At 45.5% G+C, this 22,554-nt stretch overlaps 1 protein-coding gene across 1 annotated transcript in view; it reads left to right on the forward strand.

Annotated features, from left to right (window-relative positions):
• TMEM131L (transmembrane 131 like) overlaps window positions 1-22,554 on the forward strand; it is a 173,321-nt gene that overhangs the window by 98,323 nt on the left and 52,444 nt on the right. The window contains 4 exon segments of the mRNA XM_070386671.1: window positions 18,881-18,958; window positions 19,143-19,296; window positions 20,543-20,601; window positions 20,925-21,033. Coding sequence (XP_070242772.1) covers window positions 18,881-18,958; window positions 19,143-19,296; window positions 20,543-20,601; window positions 20,925-21,033 — 400 coding nt within the window.

The raw sequence follows: 22,554 nt of genomic DNA on the forward strand, positions 1-22,554 counted from the left end.
ATTGTTTTAAATGGATGGACGATTGCCAGCTGTCCTTTCTCAGGAAGGAGTGTCTTTATTTTGATGTTCTTTCTGTCCTGTTCTTGTCTCCTTCCTTCCTGTTGTCCAGAACCCATCATCTGGGGTGGGTGCCGAGTTGGGGAAGTCATTTCTCTCGGAGGGCTAGGACTTGTGGGAGGGATTGCTCACAATTGCATCTTTTTCAGCATGGAGTGGGAAAGCGTATCTGGTGGAAAGAAGCTAAAGAGCAGGGTTTAGGCAGAAAGGAATATGTCCTGGATCTTTTAGATAGGGTCTTTGCTCACACTTAAACTTGCTTCCTAAGGCAGCAGCTAGAAGTTTCTGCAGTCAGAACACGTCGGCTCACTTTTCCTTGTAGCTTACCGCACACTGCCTCACTTGGAGGGACTGGCGGTACTTGGTCGTATCTTCCAAGCTTCTAAAAGATGTAGTCAGCTATTACAAAATCAAGTTTACATCATGCTACTTTAAAAATCATGGATTCATTTGATTTTTAAAATTAACAGATTACTTTCCGTCTGTGCTGGGTCTTTGCTGCCGCACTCGGGCTTTCTCTGGTCGCAGTGAGGAGAGGGGTGCTCTCTGTTTGGCATGCGGGCATCTCGTTTTGGTGGCCTCTGTGGTTGGGGAGCGTGGGTGCTAGGTGCATGGGCTTCAGGAGTCTCAGCACCTGGGCCCAGCAGTTGTGGTGAGCAGGCTTAGTCGCCCCAAGGCATGTGGAATCTTCTCGGATCAGGGATCAAACTCGTGACAAACTCGTGTCCCCAGGCAGATGCTTATACACTGGACAACCAGGGAAATTTAAAAAAAAAAAAAAAAAAAGGATTTATTTTACAGATACAAACTGGAGGAAAAATTAACTACATCCATGAAAGCAGAAGCTGATCTTCCTCAGTCTGCTTCCAGGCCTGAAAGCAGAGCTTTCCACTGAGCTTTCCACTGAGCCCACTTTATCCTGCTGGATTGTTAAACGAGCATTTGTAAAACCCCCAGGACAGAGCCCAACCTCAGCTCACAGAGTATAATTAAGTACCCTGAAAAGGGTTTTGTTTCATATTCCGTCCTCCTTTCTTAAAAGAGTGTGCATTTAGGGAAAATGGTCAAATAAAATATGTCCATATGATCTTATTTGAATGTTGAGCTTTAAGCCAGCTTTTCCACTCTCCTCTTTCATCAAGAGGCTCTTTACTTTTTTTGCTTTTTGCCATAAAGGTGGTGTCATCTGCATATCTAAGGTTATTGATATTTTTCTCAGCAATCTCGATTCCAGCTTGTGCTTCATTCAGCCCAGCATTTTGCATGATGTCCTCTGTATGTAAGTTAAATAAGCAGGGTGACAGTATACAGTTGACGTACTTCCGTCCCAGTTTGGAGCTAGTCTGTTGTTCCATGCCTAGTTCTAACTGTTACCTCTTGAGGTGCGTACAGATTTCTCAGGAGGCAGGTAAGGTGGTCTGGTTCCATCACTTCACGGCAAATAGATGGGGAAACAGTGATTGACTTTATTTTCTTGGACTCCGAAATCACTGCAGATGGTGACTGCAGCCATGAAATTAAAAGATGCTTGCTCTTTGGAAGAAAAGCTAGACCAACCTAGACAGCATATTAAGAAGCAGAGACATTACTTTGCCAACAAAGGTCTGTCTAGTCAAAGCTATAATTTTTCCAGTAGTCATGTATGGATGTGAGAGTTGGACCATAAAGGAAGCTGAGCACCAAAGAATTGATGCTTTTGAACTGCGGTGTTGGAGAAGACTCTTTTGAGAGTCCCTTGGACTGCAAGGAGATCCAGCCAGTCCATCCTAAAGGAAATCAGTCCTGAATATTCATTGGAAGGGCTGATGCTGAAGCTGAAACTCCAATACTTTGGCCACCTGATGCGAAGAACTGACTCATTGGAAAAGATCCTGATGCTGGGACAGATTGAAGGCAGGAGGAGAAGGGGATGACAGAGGATGAGATGGTTGGATGGCATCACCGAATTGAGGGACGTGAGTTTGATCAAGCTCCAGGAGTTGGTGATAGACGGGGAGGCCTGGCATGCTGCAGTCCATGGAGTGGCAAACACTTGGACACAACTGAGCAACTGAACTGATGATCTTATTTCTGTGAATGGGGGGAAAATAGTGTGAATATGTATAATGTCATGTAGATTATAATTGGTTCTGCCCTCTTAATATGAATCCTGAGTTTAAGATCTGTTTATTTTCTGGAATAACAAAAAAAAAAATGTGTTCATCCTGTGGAATAAACTAGGGTGCCCATGAAAAATTGTTAGGTTGTCTAATTTTTTCTTGTAGTATTGAGCTCATTCTGGCCCTTTTTGTGTGTGTCCATTCATATCTGACTTTTGCATTTTTCCTGCTCAGTCAAATTGGATTAAATGGCTCACTCTCTAATGCTGAAGCCAAGAGTGTTTGTGTGATTGGTGTTCTGTCTAAATTGGTGCTGGCGGGAGTTCTCTAGCAGTGGCTGAGCTCAGGGGACAGGAGGGTGCACATTGCAGCTGCTCTGGGGGAAGACAGGCGGCCGACACAGGGAGTTAGTTGCCTTTTCCTTTGGTCCTCCTCTTTTATTTGTTTTGACCTTTATTGAGCGAGCATTCCTGGTGGACAAGGTGTCACTGTGAGTGGGTTTAAGTGAGATTCCCAGGCCGCTCCGCTTTGTTGCAGTCTTGTCCGCGTTTGGCACCTGGATCATTCTGTGGTCAGGCTTTCCTGCCTCCAGTGCACCCGCCACACGGCCTGGTGATGTCTCCTTAAACAGAGCTCTTCTCCCTGGTCACTGCATCGCTGGGTCCCCGTTGTTTGCAGGACCCAGCACAAGCATCCTGGCTTGGCACCTGGGGCCCTTTATCCCCCAGGTCCAGCGTCTTCTCCATCCTCAGAGATACCCCTGCTCTTCTCAGCTTTGGCCTCATAAACCACTCTTGCTTGCAGCCCTTGTCATCCCTTTCTCCAAGCAGTCTCCCCATTCACAAGCTTTTTTCCCATTCTAACTCCAGTTATCCTTCTGTTTCCATCCTTTGAGACCCAGTTCAGCCACCCCTTCCCAGATCCCCAGGGCCAATGTCTGCTCAGGTCCCTCGACACGTGGTTCAAGCCTGCTTCAACATTGAGGTTCCTGGGCTGCCTCCTTCCCCTGCTCTACCACGAGGCTCTCTGGGCCCAGGCCTGTCTCTTCTTCGTTTTTATAATCTCAGCATCAGCTCAGCAGTTAGTACATTGAGGGCAGCCCCCAGAGTTTTTAATAGGTAGATGAGTCAGTGGGCATCCGAGTTAAGAGCCCCAAATAGCACATCACCTCGACATAATATCTAAGATTTGTGTAAGTTCACCTTTTCACCACATCAACCAGATGACCTTCTACAGATTTAGTACCAGGGCAGGTGGTATTAAAATTCTTATTTTAGAAATTGTAGAATGGTCTTAGAGTTTAGGTTACTTGGTGGAGGTTGAGGACACAGCTAGGATTGGCAGTCCCGGCTGAGTTTGCTTTAAATTTTTCCCCAGGTAATGATTTTCATATTGTTGACTTCGTAATTGATGTTCCAGGAAAGATAAATGCGGATAAAAATTTTTTTGCAGCATTTATATAATGGCAAAAACAGTAGAAACAGCTTAAAGGCTCAAACGTGGGGAAAGGGTGTGATAAATTTAAGTGTGTCAGCATAGTACAATATTAAGTCATTGTTCCAAATTACAGTTATAATGCTATGTAGAAATGTCTGCAAGCAAAAAATATAAGCTAGACTGCATTCTGTGATTATAACTAGAAAGTATATAGTGGGATGTAATATGTAAATAGAGTTGTGTTAGGCTCACGAAAAAGCAGGAAGTTCTGTTTTTATTCATTTGGTTTTTGGCTGTGCCATGCGGCGTGTGGGATCTTGGTTCCCGGACCACGGCTTACACTTGCCGCCTGCAGTCGAAGCACAGAGTCTTAACCACTGGACCACCAGGAAACTCCCAAGAAGTTCAATTTTTTTAACGTTTTTCTTTAATGTTGTTTTGGATCCAAGCCATTGAGATTTGAGAAACTTTTTAGTGATTTATTTGAGCAAAAAAGAATTTAAAATTAGCATTCTCTTAGAATCTGGCATATAAGGCCCCTATAACAATGACGTTGTCTCAGAGAGTTAAATAATTATTATTGGAATCACTGTAAAATAATATTTATTGTCAAAGATGGAATTATAAGGCAGTATGGGAAACGGAGAGGCTTTAAAGGGAAACCAATGACACACAGTTCCCACCGAGTAAAAGTGCTTTTTCTTTATATGTGTGTCCTAAGATGGTATCATAGTATTGAATTCTCTCAAAGGGAGATTGTGATGATGATAAATTATAGCGTAATTTTAAGAAAGCGCAGGAAACCAGAGGAGTGAAACATTAGAGCTGGGCACCAGCGCCTCAGCACTGGGAGCAAGGGGCACGTGTCCTCACCTCCTTGCTGAGCTCTCCTGTGTGTGTGGTGGGAGCCGTCCTCCCGGCACAGCGTCCTGTTACTAGATTGTGTAAAGGGGAGATTATTTCTGGATCTTCTGGGTGGTATCTAATGTACCTCAGCCCTGGCGTTCCTGCCCGTTTAAGCCTGGCGCAGGCTGGCTTGGGCGCGCCGCCGGGCCCCGGGCCTGCCCCCTGCCCCCCCGGCGGGACAGGTGTGGGCTGGGCCACGGGGCCAGGCTGGGCGGGGGTGGGGGGGCGTGGGGGGCGCCCCAAGTGCTGTCCTGTGCCTCGCTGCTGCCGCCGAGGTGCTGATCCCTGTCAAGTGAGGGTGGCCGTGCGCAAGGGAAGCTGTAAACTCTGCTGGGAGGAGGCGAGGAACGGCTCCAGCCACAGTTTGACGGAGAAGTGGAAAGGGGCGTGTTTCTCACTCACCAGTTGCAAAGGTCTGAACGAGGATCTGGAGCTGGAAAATAAAAACAGGGAAAGGTTAAAGGGCTCAGTAGCTGCCGTGTTTTCCTGAGATCTTACATAATTAGTTAAATGAAATACACAGCTTTTCTGGGTGTGATAGTTAAGAATTCCTAACAGTCTGGGTAGAATCATAATGTTTTTAATAACACTAATTTGCCTGATAAAAGTTATCTTTTTTTTTTTTAACATAATAACATTAGGCTGTCCAACTCTGGAGAGTTATTACTGTATGTTAGGAAAATATATTGCATTACCTACCTATCTCAGAATACAGCTTTTAAAGCAAAGAAACTGCTTTATTAAAAAAAATTTTTTTTTCATTGAAGCCTCCAGTGAAAATGACTCAGTGGGATGGGAGTTCGGAAGAGATAGAGGATTGGCAAGTAGCAGCCAGGAGGGATCCTGGTGGAGCCCAGGAAGATACCCAGAGGTGTGGGTGTGGTATAACCCTGACCCCCCAGCCAGGGGCGTTCTTCCCCCCCGCCCCACCCATCAGCCCCTGCAGCTCTGAAGTGTCTGTTCTCTCGGCAGAGCTCAACAGTGTTCTGGAACAGTTTCCTGGTCGCTCTATTAACTCAGCATTTGCTTGGTCCCTTTTTTGCCTCCTGGGAAAATTGATTAGCTCCTTACTGAAAAACGTGAGAGACCCCAGTCGTAGCAAGAATAATATGCTGGAAGGTTTTTTTGGTGTGTGTTTTCCTTCACTAAGATTATAAGCACCGTAGGAGCAGCAATCATGTTCTAATCAGAATTTTTTTTTATCACCTGGCACAGAGCCTCAGCCTCATCAGATAACTTGTAGTAAATAAATGCTTGAGGATTGAATTGTTTTTGTTCAGTCGTGAACTGCAGTGTGCCAGGCCTCCCTAAGGACTGAATAAATCACCTTAAAAAGCAAGAAGGTGCAATTTCAGCTATTGACAAAGTTATGAAAGGAGTCTTTTTTTTTTTTATTAGTTAGCTAATTTCCTTTGGGCTGTGCTGGGTCTTCGTTGCTGCGCGCAGGCTGCTCTTCGGTGGCGGCCAGTGGGCTGCTCATGGTGCTGGCTTCTCTTGTTGCCGAGCGTGTACTCCAGAGCACTGGCTCGGTAGTTGTGGTACGCAGGCTTAGCTGCCCTGAGGCACGCAGGATCTTCCTGGACCAGGGATTGAGCCTGTGTCCCTGTGTTGGCAGGCAGACGCTTTAGCACTGCGTCACCAGGGAGATTCATGAATCTTTTTTGTTGTCCTGCCAACATTAACTGTGTTCGAATATTCTAGAAGCTTTTGTTAGAGAAGATTTGAACATGTCTAATAAACAGCACTTTTCCCCTTGAGTTCTGACTGGTGGATAAGAATCAGAAGCTGGAACACTAAAATGCCTTCTTTATATTACTGGTAAGCCGCATTCTCCTGTGTCAGCTGACAGTTTTGAGTCAGAGGTGCTAACTCCCTGTCCCCAAGAGTAGACCTTGGTGTGGCCCATTGGAAGGGACTTTTTTAAAAGTTGAGGAAAGGTTGATGTGTAGTGTTATGTAAGTTACAAGTGTACACTAAATATAGTGATTCACAGTTTTAAAGGTTATACTTCATTTCTAGTTGTAAAATAGTGCCTGTATTCGCTGTGTTGTACAGTGTATCCTTGTGGCTTAGTTTATGTGACAGAATGGTTTATATCTCTCAATCTCCTGCCTCTGTCTTACCCCACCCTCCTTCCGTCTCCCCACTGGTAACCACTGGTTTGATCTTTATGTCTGTGAGTCTGCTGCTTTTTTGTCTGATTCACAAGTTAGTTGTAGTTTTTAGATTCTACATGTACGTGATGCCATACCATATTTGTCTGACTTACTCCACTTAGCATAATAATCTCTAAGTCTATCCACGTTGTTGCAAGTGGCAAAATCTCATTCTTTTCCATGGCTGAGTAGTCTTCCATTGTATATGTATATTCCACTTTTATCCATTTATCTGTCGTTGCTTCCATATCTTGACAGTTGTAAATAATGCTGCTAGGAACATTGGGATGCATGTATCTTTTTAAATGAGTGTTTTTGTATCCTTTAGATGTATACCCAGGTGTGGAATTGCTGGATCGTATGGTAATTCTATTTTTCGTTCTTTGAGAAACCTCCAGACTGTTTTCCACGCTGTGTGTGATAGTCACTCAGTTGTGTCTGACGCTTTGCAACCCCATGGACTGTGGCCTACAAGGCTTTTTTGTCCGTGGAGATTCTCCAGGCTAGAATACTGGAGTGGTTTCCCGTGCCCTCCTTCAGGGGATCTTCCCAACCCAGGGATCGAACACTGCAGGTGGATTTTTTTACCGTCTGAACCACCAGGGAAGCCCTGGTGTTCCAGAGTGGCTGCACCAATTTACATTCCCACCTAGAGTGTACAAGGGTTCCCTCTTCTCCGCATCCTCACCAGCACTTGTAACTTGTGGTCTTTTTGAGGATAGCTGTTCTGACAAGTGTGAGGTGATACCTCATGTGGTTTTGATTTGCTTTCCCCTGATGACTAGCAGTGATCCGTTCATGTGCCTGTCGGCCATCCACATTTCCTCTTGTGGAAGGGATGTTTGAATCCAGGACAAGCACCCTTCCCCAGGGTGTAGAGAGGAGGAGGAAAGAAACCAGCTCCTCCGATAGTTCCCAGCCTGCCACCCTGCCTGCAGTACAGGCTCCTTGTCTGGCCCACTCATAGGTGACCGCCTCCGCCTTGAGGGGAAGGCAGGCTGGGGCAGAGGGGCGGGAGTATCCCTGTTTAATTTCCTTATTCCATTGGCTCCTTGGTTTTGTACCTTTGACATATTGGACTTACCTGTGGTTAAGCCTCCCCCCTGCCCCCCACCCCTGACACGGAGGTGAGCTGACTGCTTGTGGCCATACACTTTCCTTTCCGAGCCTGTTCCTTCTCCTTTCGGTTTACCAGCCCTCGTTTGGGGGACTACTGGGGCGCGCCGTTGGGTTTGCCCCGGGAAGCTCTCAGCCGCACCGTAGTAACCCATCAGTGGTCTGCTCCAAAGCTGCTCTGTGCCCCGAGCCTGAAGTGCATGTCCTCATGGTTCCCATCCCAGGTTCTTTCTGAGTATCCAATATAGCTCCCCAGAGCTTTGAAAGAGGCTCAAATAGCAGAATTAAGATATTCCAATTAAAAAAACAACTCCAGCCTTGTACAGATGCCCCATCCTAGAGCTGTATAGTGTAGTAAATAAAGTGAATTCTAAAACCCACTTGGATTAAAGTCTTGGTTCTGAGTAATCTTGGCCGGATTACCTAATCTTTTTATGTCTCAGTTTATAATACAGATAATAGTGCTACCTCTTAGGAGTGCTGTAGCTGTTGAATAAATTAATACATGTAAAAAGTTTAGAACTTATCTGAAATGCATTTATCACTTTAAAAAGTTTTTGTGTATCAACTCTCTCCTACTATGAAAACTCTCAGGGAGAAATTTAAAATTCAGAGATTCATACAACATGAAAGTTGGAGGCTCTACTCCCATATCAGACTTTGTTGGGCTGTGAGTTAACATGCAGAGCATTTGAAGTCCTCCCTCATTCCTTATTTTGTCTTATGTCTTAGGGAGGTGCTCCGTGCCTGTGTGCAGCAGGGGAGCCAGCAGCCCCAGCCTGGCCCCCACCCCTCCCCGCGAGGATGTGCGTGCTTCCCCGGGGCTTCAGGAGGCATATAGTTCAACACCAAGTCTCTCTTGATCTAGAATTCTGACACGTAGGAGTATTACATTATCAACCTTACATCCACCAAACTTGGAAAGCGTGCCCCCCAGCCCTCAGGGCATGCATTCTGAGCAGAGCTGGCCCCGGTATTTCGTCATTTGCCAGAGAGAGTGGTGGAGGTCGAGAGAGAGCACCTGTGGTTTCAGTTTCAGTGTGTGCCGGTTGTTCTGAGCCTAAGACCTGTGCCCTTTAAAAAAATATATAAAGTCTTTATTGAATATGTTACAGTATTGCTTCTGTCTTTTTTATGTTTTGGTTTTTTGGCCATGAGGCAAAAAACTCTGACCAGGGATTGAACCCGCACCCCCTGCATTAAAAGGTGGAGCCCTCACCACTGGACCTAAGCTCCACGGGCAGAGGTTGCCTGTCCAGAGGGGAATCGGAGGTGGAGCCGCCTGCGCCTGCCACCTCCTCTCTTGGGAAGCGACTCCGAGAGGCTTGCAGTGGCCGTGCGTCTGTCCCCTCCCTGCTGCAGGGAGCCCGTGTTGCAGGCATTCCTCTGCAGAGTGGAGCCCCTGCTCTGTTTCGGGATGGAGTAGCGGGTGGGGAGTACTTTGAGACCTGTGCCTGATGTGGGATGTGGTTTCCCCGCCTCTCACAGAGAGTCCTGGAATCTGCTCTGTGGGAAGGTGTTGCCTTTTCATCCTGCTGGTTTCGGGTGGAGCTTGTTTGCAGCAGACTCCTGACGGGGAACTGTGGTTGACATTCTGGGGGCTGCGGGCCCAGTGGGGGGTTAGCACCTGGGCCCCAGTTCCGTGCCCCCTCCTCCGGCTTGTGCGCCTGCCATTCTTTGCCCTCAGGCTGTGCTGGTTTATTCCTGTCCCCTCTTCCGTCAGCGAGGCTCGGATGAGTCTCTGTTTAACCAGCTGCTTTTGCTGGTGCCTTGTCCCTCCCACTTGTAAGCTCCTGCTGTGTGCTGTAATTGGTGCAATCCCACTGCCCGCTTTCAACCTTTTCCTTCTTGTTTGGTCTAGAAGTAGTTTTTCCTCGAGATGTTCCTCTAGATATTTTCTTGTGAGTTCTCCCAAAGCATGAGAGGTACAGTTGCTGGGTTCTGGGTCTGCTGAGTTTGTGTCTCTTCCCCACACTGGGTGCTCGTCTGTTGGCGACGCCTTCCCAGTAGACCAACGTTGAATACAGGGCTGGGGTCAGTCTGCCTGGTTCTCCCTGGCTCCCTTGAATGGGTCTCCTCGATGCTTTGCCTTCTGTCAGACTGAGCCCTGATTCCATAAACTTTGGAAGCGCGTTCCCTCAGGGCACAGGCCTCTTCCTGCCGTCTCCCTGCCTCGCTGCCTTCCCGGTTTCTGTAGTCCTCGGCAGAGCTGTCTCCATCTTTAGAGATGCACGTGGGTCCTCAGTTGTCTCACTGCGGGTCTGTACCCGGCTTTAGAAGTGTGTTTCCCCAAAGCTCCTAGAACTGAGTCTGTTGCCTTTTGAAGGAGCAGTTCCAGTCCTCTGAGATCTTGCTTGTCTTCCTTGAGTAGGAGAGTTTTGGTGGGTTTTTAAAGCTCAAGCAAGCGCAAAGATGCAGCTCCATCACTTGAGTTGACTCCAGGCTGTCCCTGGCTGCCCGGTGAGCCGGGCAGCGTGATCTCCTTTTCTGTTGTATCTTGTCTAGTTATTCCCAAAGGTGTCAGCCTTTCTCCAGAGGGCAGCCCTCTCTTCCTCCTGCTTCATCAGTCTGCCATCCTCTTTTTGTTGTAGTTCCTCTTGTCCTGATGGGAAAACGAGAATGTTTCTCTAACCGCTCTGATTTCTGGAGTGAGCCTGACCGTTCCAAGGACAGCCCTTAGCGGTTGCCTTCTTCACGCATGCAGTGCTTTTGTTACGTTGCTTCTCTGCCCCAAGCCCAGATGACAGCATGTCTCTTTAATAAGAATACCCTTATTGCTTCTTTAGGTATTGTAAGAGCTGCTACCCCTGGATAAATCTACCTCTTTGGATCTTGAAAATCGGAAGTGGCAGTTGGCATTTAGACGGTTGTCAGCTGTGGGGCCAGTGAGTTAGAGAGGAATTCTTGAGTCTGCGGACCAACCGCATGAAAGTAAACAGACCCTTTCACAGTTCTGATTCCTGGCCTGAAGATAATGCATAAAAAGGAACAGAATTTGGAGCAGCCTGTCCATACTGCCTGCCTGGTGTTGGACTCAGTGCAGCTCCCTTCGTGTTCTGGAAGCTCTCTCTATCTTGACGAGAGCCCTGACTCTGGGATACCTTTTGTCCCCCCTTTTCCTGTGGTAACCCCCGATTTGCTTACCATTTTAGCCGTTTTTAAGTGTACACTTCAGTGGCATGAATTACACTCACGTTGCTGTGTGGCTACCACCCCCATCCAGCCCCAGAACTTCTTTGTCCACCCAGACTGAAACCCTGCCCCCATTAAGCAGCGATTCCTCCTTAGTCCCTTGTAAACCTTATTCTACTTTCTGTCCCGAATTTGACTGTCCTGTGTTCCCGCATATGTGGACTCGTACAGCATTTGTCCTTCCGGGATTTCCCTGGAGGTCAGTGGTTGAACTCTGCACTCCATTGCATGGGGGTACAGGTTCGATCCCTGGTCAGGCAGCTGTGATCCTTAATGTTGTGCGGTGCAGCACCCCCAAAAAAGGATTTTAAATTGTAATAAAATATACATAATCTAAGCTAAGCTAAGTCACTTCAGTCGTGTCCGACTCTGTGCGACCCCATAGATGGCAGCCCACCAGGCTCCTCCGTCCCTGGGATTCTCCAGGCAAGATCACTGGAGTGGGTTACCATTTCCTTCTCCAAAAACAGTTGTTTTAAAGGTTTGTCCATTTGTGACTGGCCTTTTTCATTTAGCACAGGTGTCTTCACGGGTTAGCCATGTGGTAGCAGGTGTCAGAATTCCCTCCCCTGTTGACTGAATAATACTCCCTTCTGTGTATATCCCGTGTTTATTCTTTCAGCTGTCTGTGGGTTTTGGGCTGTCTCCATCTGGCTACTGTGGATAATGCTGCTGTGAGTCTAGGTGTAGAAATACCTGCTGGAGCGCCTGCCGTCACTTCCGGGCGTGCACCCAGGAGCGGATCCGCTGGGCCATGCTGAGGTTCCGCGTTTACTGTTTTGAGGAACCACCATGCTGTCTCCCACGGAGACGCCCTTTCTTTCACAGCCCCCTCTGTGCCGTGCCTACTTGGGTCAGAGTCGTGTGGTGTTGCTCCTGAACTCGTGCAGGGCGGGCCCCCGCTCAAGGACGGGCCAGGCCTTCAGGGCTCCCTTGCCTTTGCTTAAGGCCCGGCATCAGCCAGTTGTATAAAATAGCTGCTTGCCGTTGGGTTGAGCCGCCGTGACCCACTGCGGTGGAAGCCCACTGAGGCCCTGAAGCTGCCAGCCCAGCTGTGGTAGCTCAAGCCAGCTGCCGGCTGTAGAGGCTAGGAACGTTGCACAGGGCAGGCCGCTGCCACTTGGTCCCACTGGACATCTTCGTAGTCAGTGTTAGCTTGCTCTCCACACTGCGTTTAGCCTTTCATGATTCCTGGCACATTTCAGGGGTTGGGGGAGTGGGAGGTGGAGTACAGTGGATGACTTCTCTCTCTTTTCTTGAGTTCTGAACCAATTACGAGGTAAGACAAGAAGAATTTGGAGCGTTTAAGGGGAAAAAAAAGTCCCTTCTCTTGGAAACCAAAGGTTTGGGGAGAGGAGTTTCTTTTCTCACAACTTTAAAAAAAATCATTTATTTGGCTTCACTGGGTCTTGGTTGCAGCTGACAGGCTTAGATGCCCTGAGGCTTGTGGGATCGAACATGCGTCCCCTGCGTTGCAAGATGGGTTCTTAACCACTGGACCACCGGGGAAGTCCCCCCTTCTAACAACTTGGATGTGGAGAAAATACTTTCTAGAAGCATTTAAGTTACTTGTGGGATTTCATTAATTGAATGCATTAATTGTGAATAAACAAGCAAATTCTCCCTTTGAGGGTCTGTTTGGTGTGCTGTGATTGGCATGTGTCTCATTTAACGCTGCTGACACGTCCATGAGCCCATTACCTCTGCTTTATGCAAGAGAAAGCTGAGTCCTGGAAAAGGCTCGTAGAGAACATCCCCAAGGTTTCATGTCTGGGGTTTCATCCTGAATCTGTGTTGACTGCAAAGTCACTTGGCCGCACTGCCTTTTCTAAAACGATGTGGGTAAGGGAAAATATGTACGTGTGCTGAACTCTTTTCCCTTAAAATAAATAAATAAACTCATTTCAGCCAGTTCTTAGGATTTTACAGATACTTTAGTGAGTGGGCCTGGCAACATAAGTAAATTCTGTTTCAGTGGTTACATATGTGAAAACCAGGTTAGTGGTAGTGGTGAGGGCTGGTTAATATCAGGGTAAGTTAACCCTCAGCACCTGTTGGTGAGTCAGCTGAGCCTGTCTGCTGCATAGGAGACGCTAACTTAGGACTGCGGTTAAAGAGTGTGAGCGCTGTGTAGAAGGGACCAGGAAAGTACTCATTTTATACAAAATCATTTCCTGTATGGAATGTGTTTCATGTAGCACCATGTGGGTGGGCCACTGGCTGGAATGATCGGTCACATGACTTACGTGGGCTCTGTGTTCCAAAGGCACATGTGGGCAGAAGAGATTTACCTGGATAAGACCTCTAGGGTTTAGCATTCAGAATTGTGAAAGGGGGACTTCCCTGGTCGTCCAGTGGCTAAAGCTCCGGGCCCTCAGTGCAGGGCACCCAGGTTTGATCCCCGATCAGGGAGCTAGATCCCACATGCCGCAACCCAGCGTTCATGCACTGCAAATGAAGATCCTTCGTGGTGCCACTGAGACGGGCACAACCACACAAGTAAACGTGTTTAAAGAGAGTCAGCACGTGTGAGAAAAACCGTGAAAGGGAATCTACTAAGTAATTGGGTAATCTAAGTAATTCTTTTATATTTCATGCATTATATTCTTTAAATGAGAAGTTTTCATGTGTGATCATTAATGGAAACATCATAATTTCAAGTCTCTTGTTCATTCTGAGTTAATGCATTATAGACTCTCCTATACTTTTGTCAGGATATGGTTTGTTCTTGTCAATGAAAATCATCTCAAATGACTTAGAACTTTCAGCCCATCATTTTCTTTCTTGTTTGATTGCACACAGCCCCCCAGAATCACCCTGTGCCCCTGCCTGGTACACAAAGACCAGTTTTTTAAGCAAGTAGAGGGAGGTAATTTTTTTCTCTTTTATCTCATTACCTAAGTTTAGACTACTTCTCCACAAAACCTTAGAAATACATGCCATACAAAAGGCATCTTAACAGGGCTGTTTTCTTGACAGTTACATTCTCTGTTGGTATAGTTTTCTAAGACATGTTTTCATGTTGAAGAATTTTTAGGCTTGCAAGTACCTGAGAAATAAACATGACCTGTTCAGATTTACGTGGAAAAAATACTGATGACTTAATAAAAGAACTGCTTTTATTTTCTCCCCTGTTTTTCCACTAGCTAACCTTTGGGGACCTTTGATAAGTCATTTAAGCCCTGCAGACTGCATCTTTTCCCACCATACACTTATGTGAAAACTGCTGAGGAGTTATTGTTTCTTTCAGCTGTCAAATTTATGAACTAATTTGTTAAAATAATGTGGGAGGTTTCAAAAGAAAAGTAGGCTTTTGTTTTTCTTTTATAACCTGCCCAGGCACACTTGTGCCTAAGCGGTCCAAACAAATGTGCTCAGCTGGGGTTCTTTCAGAGGGAATTTATTATCCCAGTGTGCCAGTGGCTGCCCCACGTGGCGCGTGTTTTGGTTGTACTTTCCCTTTTTAAGTCAAGAGTGCAGTACTTTTGTTCTTTTGGGAAAGAGACGTGAACATTTAAATTTCTCTTTGAGAAAAGTCTGCATCTTCAAGGGCAGTTTGGAGGTGCTGGCACTCCCCCTTGTGGGGTTCTGAAATATGTTGTACAGCAAATAAAACGACATAATTTATTTTTGTTGTTTCCAACTGATAGAAGAATCTTATTTAACATGGTAAATTATAAATTCATTCATCCAAAAATTTACCAAGAATGACAAAATAGTGGGCTCTAAAATCACATCAAATCACTGTGTAGGTAGGATTTTTAATCATGTTCAAAGTCATAATTTTGGACTTTTAACTTTATTTCAACCTGTGAAGAAATATTTTAGGCAAGAAAATTGCCTTGTCAGATTAAGACCTATAGTTAAAATGTTGTAGGTTAATTAAACAAAACCCAACCTAGTCGTAAATGTGTTGATATGGGTTTCTCTTTAAACTTTTTTTGGGGAAAGTTTCAGATCAGAAGCACATGCCAAATATCAGGTTCCGATGCACACTTCTATTTTAGAGCCATTGTTTATCTTTAGTTTCTTGCCCCTAGCAGGCTTGCACCTTTCAAGTGAGCATTTGTGACACTTCTCTTCCAACATCAGCTGTCTACTGAGTGCTGATTAAGTGGTAGACACTGTGGTAAAAGCATCAAACAGGGTGCTTACGATCTGCTGGGGAAGGCAGACCTTGAACAGGTTGCTATAGCGTCATGACCTATGGCCTGAATGTGAGTGCTGGCATTTACCCCCGTGGTGATGTCAAGGACCACCTCCCTAAGAGTAGTGTTTCTGCTGGGACATGAAGGATGAATCAGATTCAGTTAGGTGGAGTGGAGGATGGATTGGGAATGAGAGTTCAAGGCAGAGAAACAGCACGTTCAGAGGTTGACGGCAAAATGGAGCAGAAGGTAGATGAAACTGAAGCATAAGCACGGAGGTAGAGAAGAGGCAGGTGCCCGGGTTTTTGGTGCAGTAAAGGATGTGGGGCTTTGGCTGAGCAGGCAGTCTTGGCTGGGTTCTAAGCAGGTAGTGATGTGACTTGGTTTGTGTGTTAGTAAACTCATTCCTGATGCATTGTGGACAGTGCAGAGGAGAGAACAGGTAGACACGCGGAGACGGGGAGGGAGTTGCTGTGCCAGCTTGCTGCCCCCTCCTTCCTCCCACCAGGGCAGAGGTCCGTCAGCTTTTTCTGTAAAGGCCCAGAGAGGCGTTCGTTTTGGGTTTGTAGGCTGTTGACTCTACTGTGCCGTCTTTGCCTGAAGGCAGCCATAGGCAGTTTGCGAAAGAGACAGCATGGCCATGTTCCAACAGGACTTTATCTGCACACAGGCTGGCTTTGGCCCATGAGCACAGTGTGCTGACCTGATCCTTAGGGTGTTTGTTAGGAATGAAGGGAAGTGAACACATCCAGGGGCTGCAGAAGACGGCCGCTCAGTACGCCTGGGTCTGGGTTGTTGGGGGAGGCTGAGTGAGAAGGCACGGGGAGGTTGCTTTCCAGGTTTCTGGCTTAAACAGTGCTATGAGGAGTGGTGTGCAGACGCGGCCCCCGGCAGGGGCTGTGTGTGAGGGTGCAGGGGGCACCCAGACACTGGCTGCACTGTGTGTGAGCAGGGACGCCTGCACCAATGAGATAGCGTGGGTGGCTTCGGCGTGTCAGGCGAGAGGGCAGGGTCACCCCTCTTGTCGGGCGAGAGAGCAGGGGACAGACGGAGTCTGCAGTGACTGTAACATCTGTGCCAGAGGCAGCAGAGCCAGCGGACGCGCCAAAGAGGACGAGAGACACCAGGAGACGGCCAAGTGGGGAGCAGGGTCAGGCAGAAGAGGGGTTTCTATTGGGTTGGGATACACGGGGTCACTTGTAGCTCGACTAACAGTTTCAAGGAGTAGGTGGGCTTTCTTTGTTTATGTTTTTGATGTGAGACTTGGCTCACAGAATTAAAAATCTAGCTCTTCCTTGAGATTTGAGGTTCAGTTTACAAATGATATTACTGTTTAAATCTAACTGATATGAGCAGTTACTTTTTAAAAATTAATTTATTTTAATCGGAGGCTAATTACTTTACAATATTGTGGTGGTTTTCGCCGTACACTGACATGAATCAGCCACAGGTGCACATGTGTCCCCCATCCTGAACCCCCTCCCACCTCCCTCCCCACCCCATCCCTCTGGGTTGTCCCAGAGCACCGGCTTTGAGTGCCGAGTTTCATGCATGGAACTTGCACTGGTCATCTGTTTCCCATACGGTAATATACATGTTTCAGTGCTATTCTCTCAGATCATCCCACCCTCACCTTCTCCCACATAGTCCAAAAGTCTGTTCTTTACATCTGTGTCTCTTTTGTTGTCTTGCATATAGGGTCATTGTTACCATCTTTCTAAATTCCATATATATGTGTTAACATACTGTATTGGTGTTTCTCTTGAGCAATTATTTTTTAAAAGAGCCTTGGCTAAACGTTTGGTCCGATTTACAACCTTGGTTAAGTGAAAGTGAAAGCCGCTCAGTCGTGTCCGAGTCTTTGCCACCCCGTGGACTACAGTGGACCCCATAGATACAGTCCATGGAATTCTCCAGGCCAGAATAATGGAGTGGGTAGCCTTTCCCTTCTCCAGGGGATCTTCCCAACCCAGGGATCGAACCCAGGTCTTCTGCATTGCAGGTGGATTCTTTACCAGCTGAGCCACAAGGGAAGCCCAGCTTGGTTAAACCCCTTAACTATTTTTACCACACTTTAAAGTGTAATATGCCATGGTCCCTCAGCGTCTGCAGCGGGTGGGATCCAGGAGCCCCCCAGGGACCACACTCCCAAGAATGCTGATGTTCCTTCCAGTCTGCTTCCACGGAACTGAGGATCAGCTAGCTATATTTTATTCTTGTTTTGTACATTAATTGCTGAATGACAGTTGAGGTAGTTAAAGATGTATTTTTATATAATATACTTAGATATTCTTATAAATCTAACAAATTAAACATAATTGTGGTGATTCTGCTTAAAATGAAATCCTCCTGGAGTGAATTGACATGTACCCACAGGTGAGTCAGCCAAGGATGTAGGGAATACCTTCATGCCTTGCTGAGATTTTCTCGTGTTCTGACTGAGACTGCCAAGCCATGTGCCACCTTTATAATTACTATGCCAGACGTGTCAGACTCAAGAAAAGAGGGAGTCCTTGAGATGGACGTGCTGCACTGCCTGACGTTGCTGTGTGCTCGCTGTTGCTTCCCCCTCCCTCCCACCCAGATGGCCACGTGCCTGGATTGACTTTGCATTTCCTCGGTATCATCCCATGTGTTAAGATCTTTGAACTTTATGACATTCTGCAGTCTTTTCATATACTTTTGTTTCTTCCATCCACCTCTCTTCCACCTCTTAAAAATTATAGCCAGTTGAATGGTGGACCTTCTCCTATGGTTTTGTCGCAGCATCTAAGTTCACTCTACTAATGAGAGCCAGGCATCAGAACCATTAATTGGCTCTGCAGATGGTGACTGCAGCCATGAAATTAAAAGACGCTTGCCCCTTGAAAGAAAAGCTATGACCAACCTAGACAGCATATTAAAAAGCAGAGACATTACTTTACCAACAAAGGTCTGTCTAGTCAAAGCTGTGTTTTTCCCAATAGTATGGATGTGAGAGTTGGACTATAAAGAAAGCTGAGCACCAAAGAATTGATGCTTTTGAACTGTGGTGTTGGAGAAGACTCTTGAGAGTCTCTTGGACTGCAAGGAGATCCAGCCAGTCAATCCTAAAAGAAATCAGTCCTGCGTGTACATTGGAAGGACTGATGCTGAAGCTCCAATACTTTGGCCACCTGATGCGAAGAACTGACTCATTTGAAAAGACTGTGATGCTGGGAAAGACTGAAGGTGGGAGGAGAAGGGGACAACAGAAGATGAGATGATTGGATGGCATCACCGACTTGATGGACATGAGTTTGAGTAGGCTCTGGGAGTTGGTGATGGACAGGGAAGCCTGGCATGCTGCAGTCCATGGGGTCACAAAGAGTCGGACACGACTAAGCGACTGAGCTGAGTGAACCTACTTTCAAATAAGGGCAGGCTCCTGTGTTGGAGCAGAATGTTCAAAAAATATAAGAAATGCCAAGCGACAGTGTTCCTGTGTATATTTAGAACATATTTATCTGCTTATTGCCATAACAGGAATTTTCATGTTGCCCATGGGAGAGCTTGTGATTTCCATTAGATGTAAGCTCAGTGACAGAAGAGATTTTTCTGTTTTATTCACTATTGTATTCCCAGCAAATAGAATTTTGCCTAACATTTAGCAGAGGCTCAAATACATGTTGAATGAATAAAATGAATGAAGAAATCTAATTTCTGATTAAGTGATAGATTATTTACTATTGATAGTAGATTGAGACTTTTGCTTCCTTGTAATTTCTTTCCCTCCTTTTTCTTCTTTTAGGCGGAAACCACTAATTCTAGCCTCTTGCAGGTGCAACTGGAATGCAGTTTACATAATAAAGTGTGTCAGCGACTAAAGGTAAAATTAAAAATTTAGTGTTTTCTTCCTGCCTCTTTGTTTAGAAATAAAAAATAAAACAGCATGTTTATTTGCAGAATTGCATATGCTTTTCCCCTAAGTGCTTTTCACCCCTAAAATTTGAAATAAAAAAATTCAGTTGATTTTTCGAGTTTTTCCTTTTTTTCCATCCCTCCGATCTCAGAGTTGTTATGTGGAATCGGATGACGTTTTACGGCTACAGATGAGCATAATTGTAACAATGGAAAACACCTCAAAAGAATTTGAAGAAAACACACAAGATTTGTTAGATCATCTCTCTATTATTTATGTAGCTACAGATAAATCTGAGAGCTCAGGTATGGCAGACTCTTTAAACTTTTCTGGTAAAATATATTTTGGTTCACCTGCATCATCTTTCTGTATCATTTACTTAGAGATCGCAGATTGCATTGTTGCAATCCCAGACAAAGAGATTTTGCTTTCATTATTAATACACTGCAGTAGTAACTAGTTTTCCATCTGCATCTGCTCGTAAGCATGTATTATTTTAAAGTAAATTAAGTGGCACCAGCAAACCATTCTGTGTTTTCCCGAGGAATAATTTTCTTGACATTTTGAAGATGGTGAACAAATTAAATGGGCACTACAGTCTAATATAAATATTTACACAGTATTTTAAGTCTTGTGTCTTGGTTCTGTTTTATGATTTGCAGAAGCTCAATTGACCAAGTCATGGTGCTTGTATTTTTCATGGTTGAGGGTGTGTTCCTGGTATGGCTGGATCCTGGATGCCTGACAACTTAGAGTAGTGTGAATTTCAGTGTTCCTGTCTTTGAATTTTACCTTTGAAATTGTGCGTCCTACTTGCCAAGAATAACCTTGTTTATCAGTTTAAGTTTCTGAGAGATTTTGTAGAGGACATAGGATCCATGAATTTTACCATGTCAGCTTTGCCATTGGTTATCAATACTGTTCTGGTACCGAAATACAGTTTTACATTGGCCGTCTTAATTGTTGGTCAAACATGGTTTACTTTCCCATCCTCAGAATTGATTACATATGTCATGGGTCAGCAGGAGAGCTTTCTTGTCCTGGGGTTCTGAGTTTCTGTCGGTTCCCAGGATGGCCAGGTGGGCATCAGTGTAGGGAAGACTCCTACAGCGTGGGCAGCGTTTCTCTTGGTGAAGATTAAAGGGAAGCCTGGATCCTGAGATCCAGGGTTTTATTTTTTCCGAGTGTGGTTGTCCAGTAAGGAAGTGAGGGGCTGTCTGGTCAGTAGGAGACCTCAGCTTTATTGGAAGCGGTCCAGTTGGTTAGTTTCATCTAGGGAGCAGGAGTGTGACCCTACACTCAGACTTTTTCTCCTAGTACTTCATCATTAGAGAGTCAGTGTTGACAGGTCAGTCTTTTTGCCAGAGTCCTTTGTCTTCTGACTTCAAAGAATACCCACCAGAAAACAGCTCCTCATTTCAATTTTAGTGTTGGAAGATGAATTGCATTTTTTAATAGAAATGCGTTCTGTGATGCTTTAACTTCAGTATGAAAATGTGAGAATGAGATGGCCCTTTGTTTTAATCTCATTACTTTGATTCTTTTGAACAGACGATTCAGCAGTGAATATGTATATATTACATTCAGGAAACAGCCTTATATGGATACAGGTAATTTTAAATACTTGTGTAAAGTATAGTTTAAACTTACAAGTGTATATTTAATTACAGAACATGAGGATTTTTGAGAGAACACTTGTCTCTGTTATCTTTTGCTTCCATTGAAACGCATTTTCCCTTGCTCGAGCCCATATTTGGGTGAAGGTTGTCAGCACCCCTTCGTGCTATTACAGAATAGCACGTGTCATTACCCTTCTACTGAACAGTTGCTCTCTGTGCCAGTCTGAGCTTCTCAGCCGTTTTGACAGGGTTGATTCAACCTGGATCAGCCTCCACCCCGCTAAGAGCAGTATTGTGGATTGTTTTTTTTACAGGATGTACGTCATTTCTCCCAGAGAGATGTCCTGTCTCTGCAGTTTGAACCGGTACTCCTACCTACTTCCACAACGAACTTTACAAAAATTGCTTCTTTTACTTGCAAAGGTACAGATTTTTAAAACGCTGGAGACTGTCTTTTTGTTTTCGTCGTTTGGTCGTTATGACACTAGTTCTTTCTGTGATGACTCAGCTACAGCCTAGGCAAGGCTTTTGAAGCCAGTGGGCTTCATTTCAGTTCCACAGCCTTGACAGTTCTGAGAGGTAACCTGATGGTAGAGGTAGTGGTGTGCCGCTTCTGTGATGCCACGTGAGCAGGATTTTGAGTTTATAGGTCGTAACTCAGTTGGTGGTTTCAAAGGCCAGGTTGTACGTGTGTGACGGACGTACTGCTTTTACAGGTAGGGTTGTGCATCCCCAGGTTGGTTTCTTTGTGTAGAATGCAATGCAGGATATCTAGTGAGTGTCAACCCAGTCCTCTCCTCAGTCTTATTTATAGTTCAGAAGGTTTCTACAAAGGAATGAAATGCATTTTAAATATATGAAAACAAGACCCGACTCACTTATATTGAAAGAAATGTTAATTTAAAGCAGTAAGTGAGATATAACTCAGGACTTAGGTCTGTAAAGATTAAAAAGATTTGTTAGTATTCTGTGTTAGTAATGCCTAGAAAGAAAACAACACTGATTTTTTGGACATGAGTATAAATTGATGCATGCTATTTAGGAGGGAAAATTGGCAATTTCTCTGAAAACTTAAGATGTGCATATATGCTCTCTGATCCTGAATTCTACTTCTCCGAGCTTATCCTGGGAGTGTATCTTTATGAGAGATACACTTGTATATATTCAGAATTGTAATAACAAAAATATGCATTGTTTGTGGCAACAGAACAGGAGATTGGTTAAATTGTAATTCATCTGCATGGGGGTGGAGCCTAGGCCTTTTTAGGTATAAGAGTCATAAACAGGTGTGCAGTGTCGGCAGGGTGGTTCTCTAAGGGTCCCTGTGGGTTTGCATGTGTTAGAGCACTGGAGAGATGCTCTGTAGTCTGCAGTGTCGGCAGGGTGGTTCTCTAAGGGTCCCTGTGGGTTTGCATGTGTTAGAGCACTGGAGAGATGCTCTGTAGTCTGCAGTGTCGGCAGGGTGGTTCTCTAAGGGTCCCTGTGGGTTTGCATGTGTTAGAGCACTGGAGAGATGCTCTGTAGTCTGCAGTGTCGGCAGGGTGGTTCTCTAAGGGTCCCTGTGGGTTTGCATGTGTTAGAGCACTGGAGAGATGCTCTGTAGTCTGCAGTGTCGGCAGGGTGGTTCTCTAAGGGTCCCTGTGTGTTGCATGTGTTAGAGCACTGGAAGGATGCTTGGGAGTCTGCTGCCAGTTGTTTCTCTCGTCTAGGGAAAGGTAGACATTTATTTTCACATCTTTTTGTTAGTGTTTGAATTTTAGGAGGGGAACATATATTAACATACAGCTAAAAAAAAAGTCAGGTATTAGTATCAGAGTTAAGAATTTAGTCCCAGTGTGATGGTGTCCTGACCTGGCTCAAGGAACACATACGAGTGATTGATGATTCAACAGTGTTTTGGCAGCGAGGTCCCACTTTGGCTGTGAGGCTCCTCTGTGATCTTGG

Source organism: Bos mutus, chromosome 17 (genome assembly GCF_027580195.1).
Source record: "Bos mutus isolate GX-2022 chromosome 17, NWIPB_WYAK_1.1, whole genome shotgun sequence".
Classification (NCBI taxonomy): Eukaryota; Metazoa; Chordata; class Mammalia; order Artiodactyla; family Bovidae; genus Bos; species Bos mutus.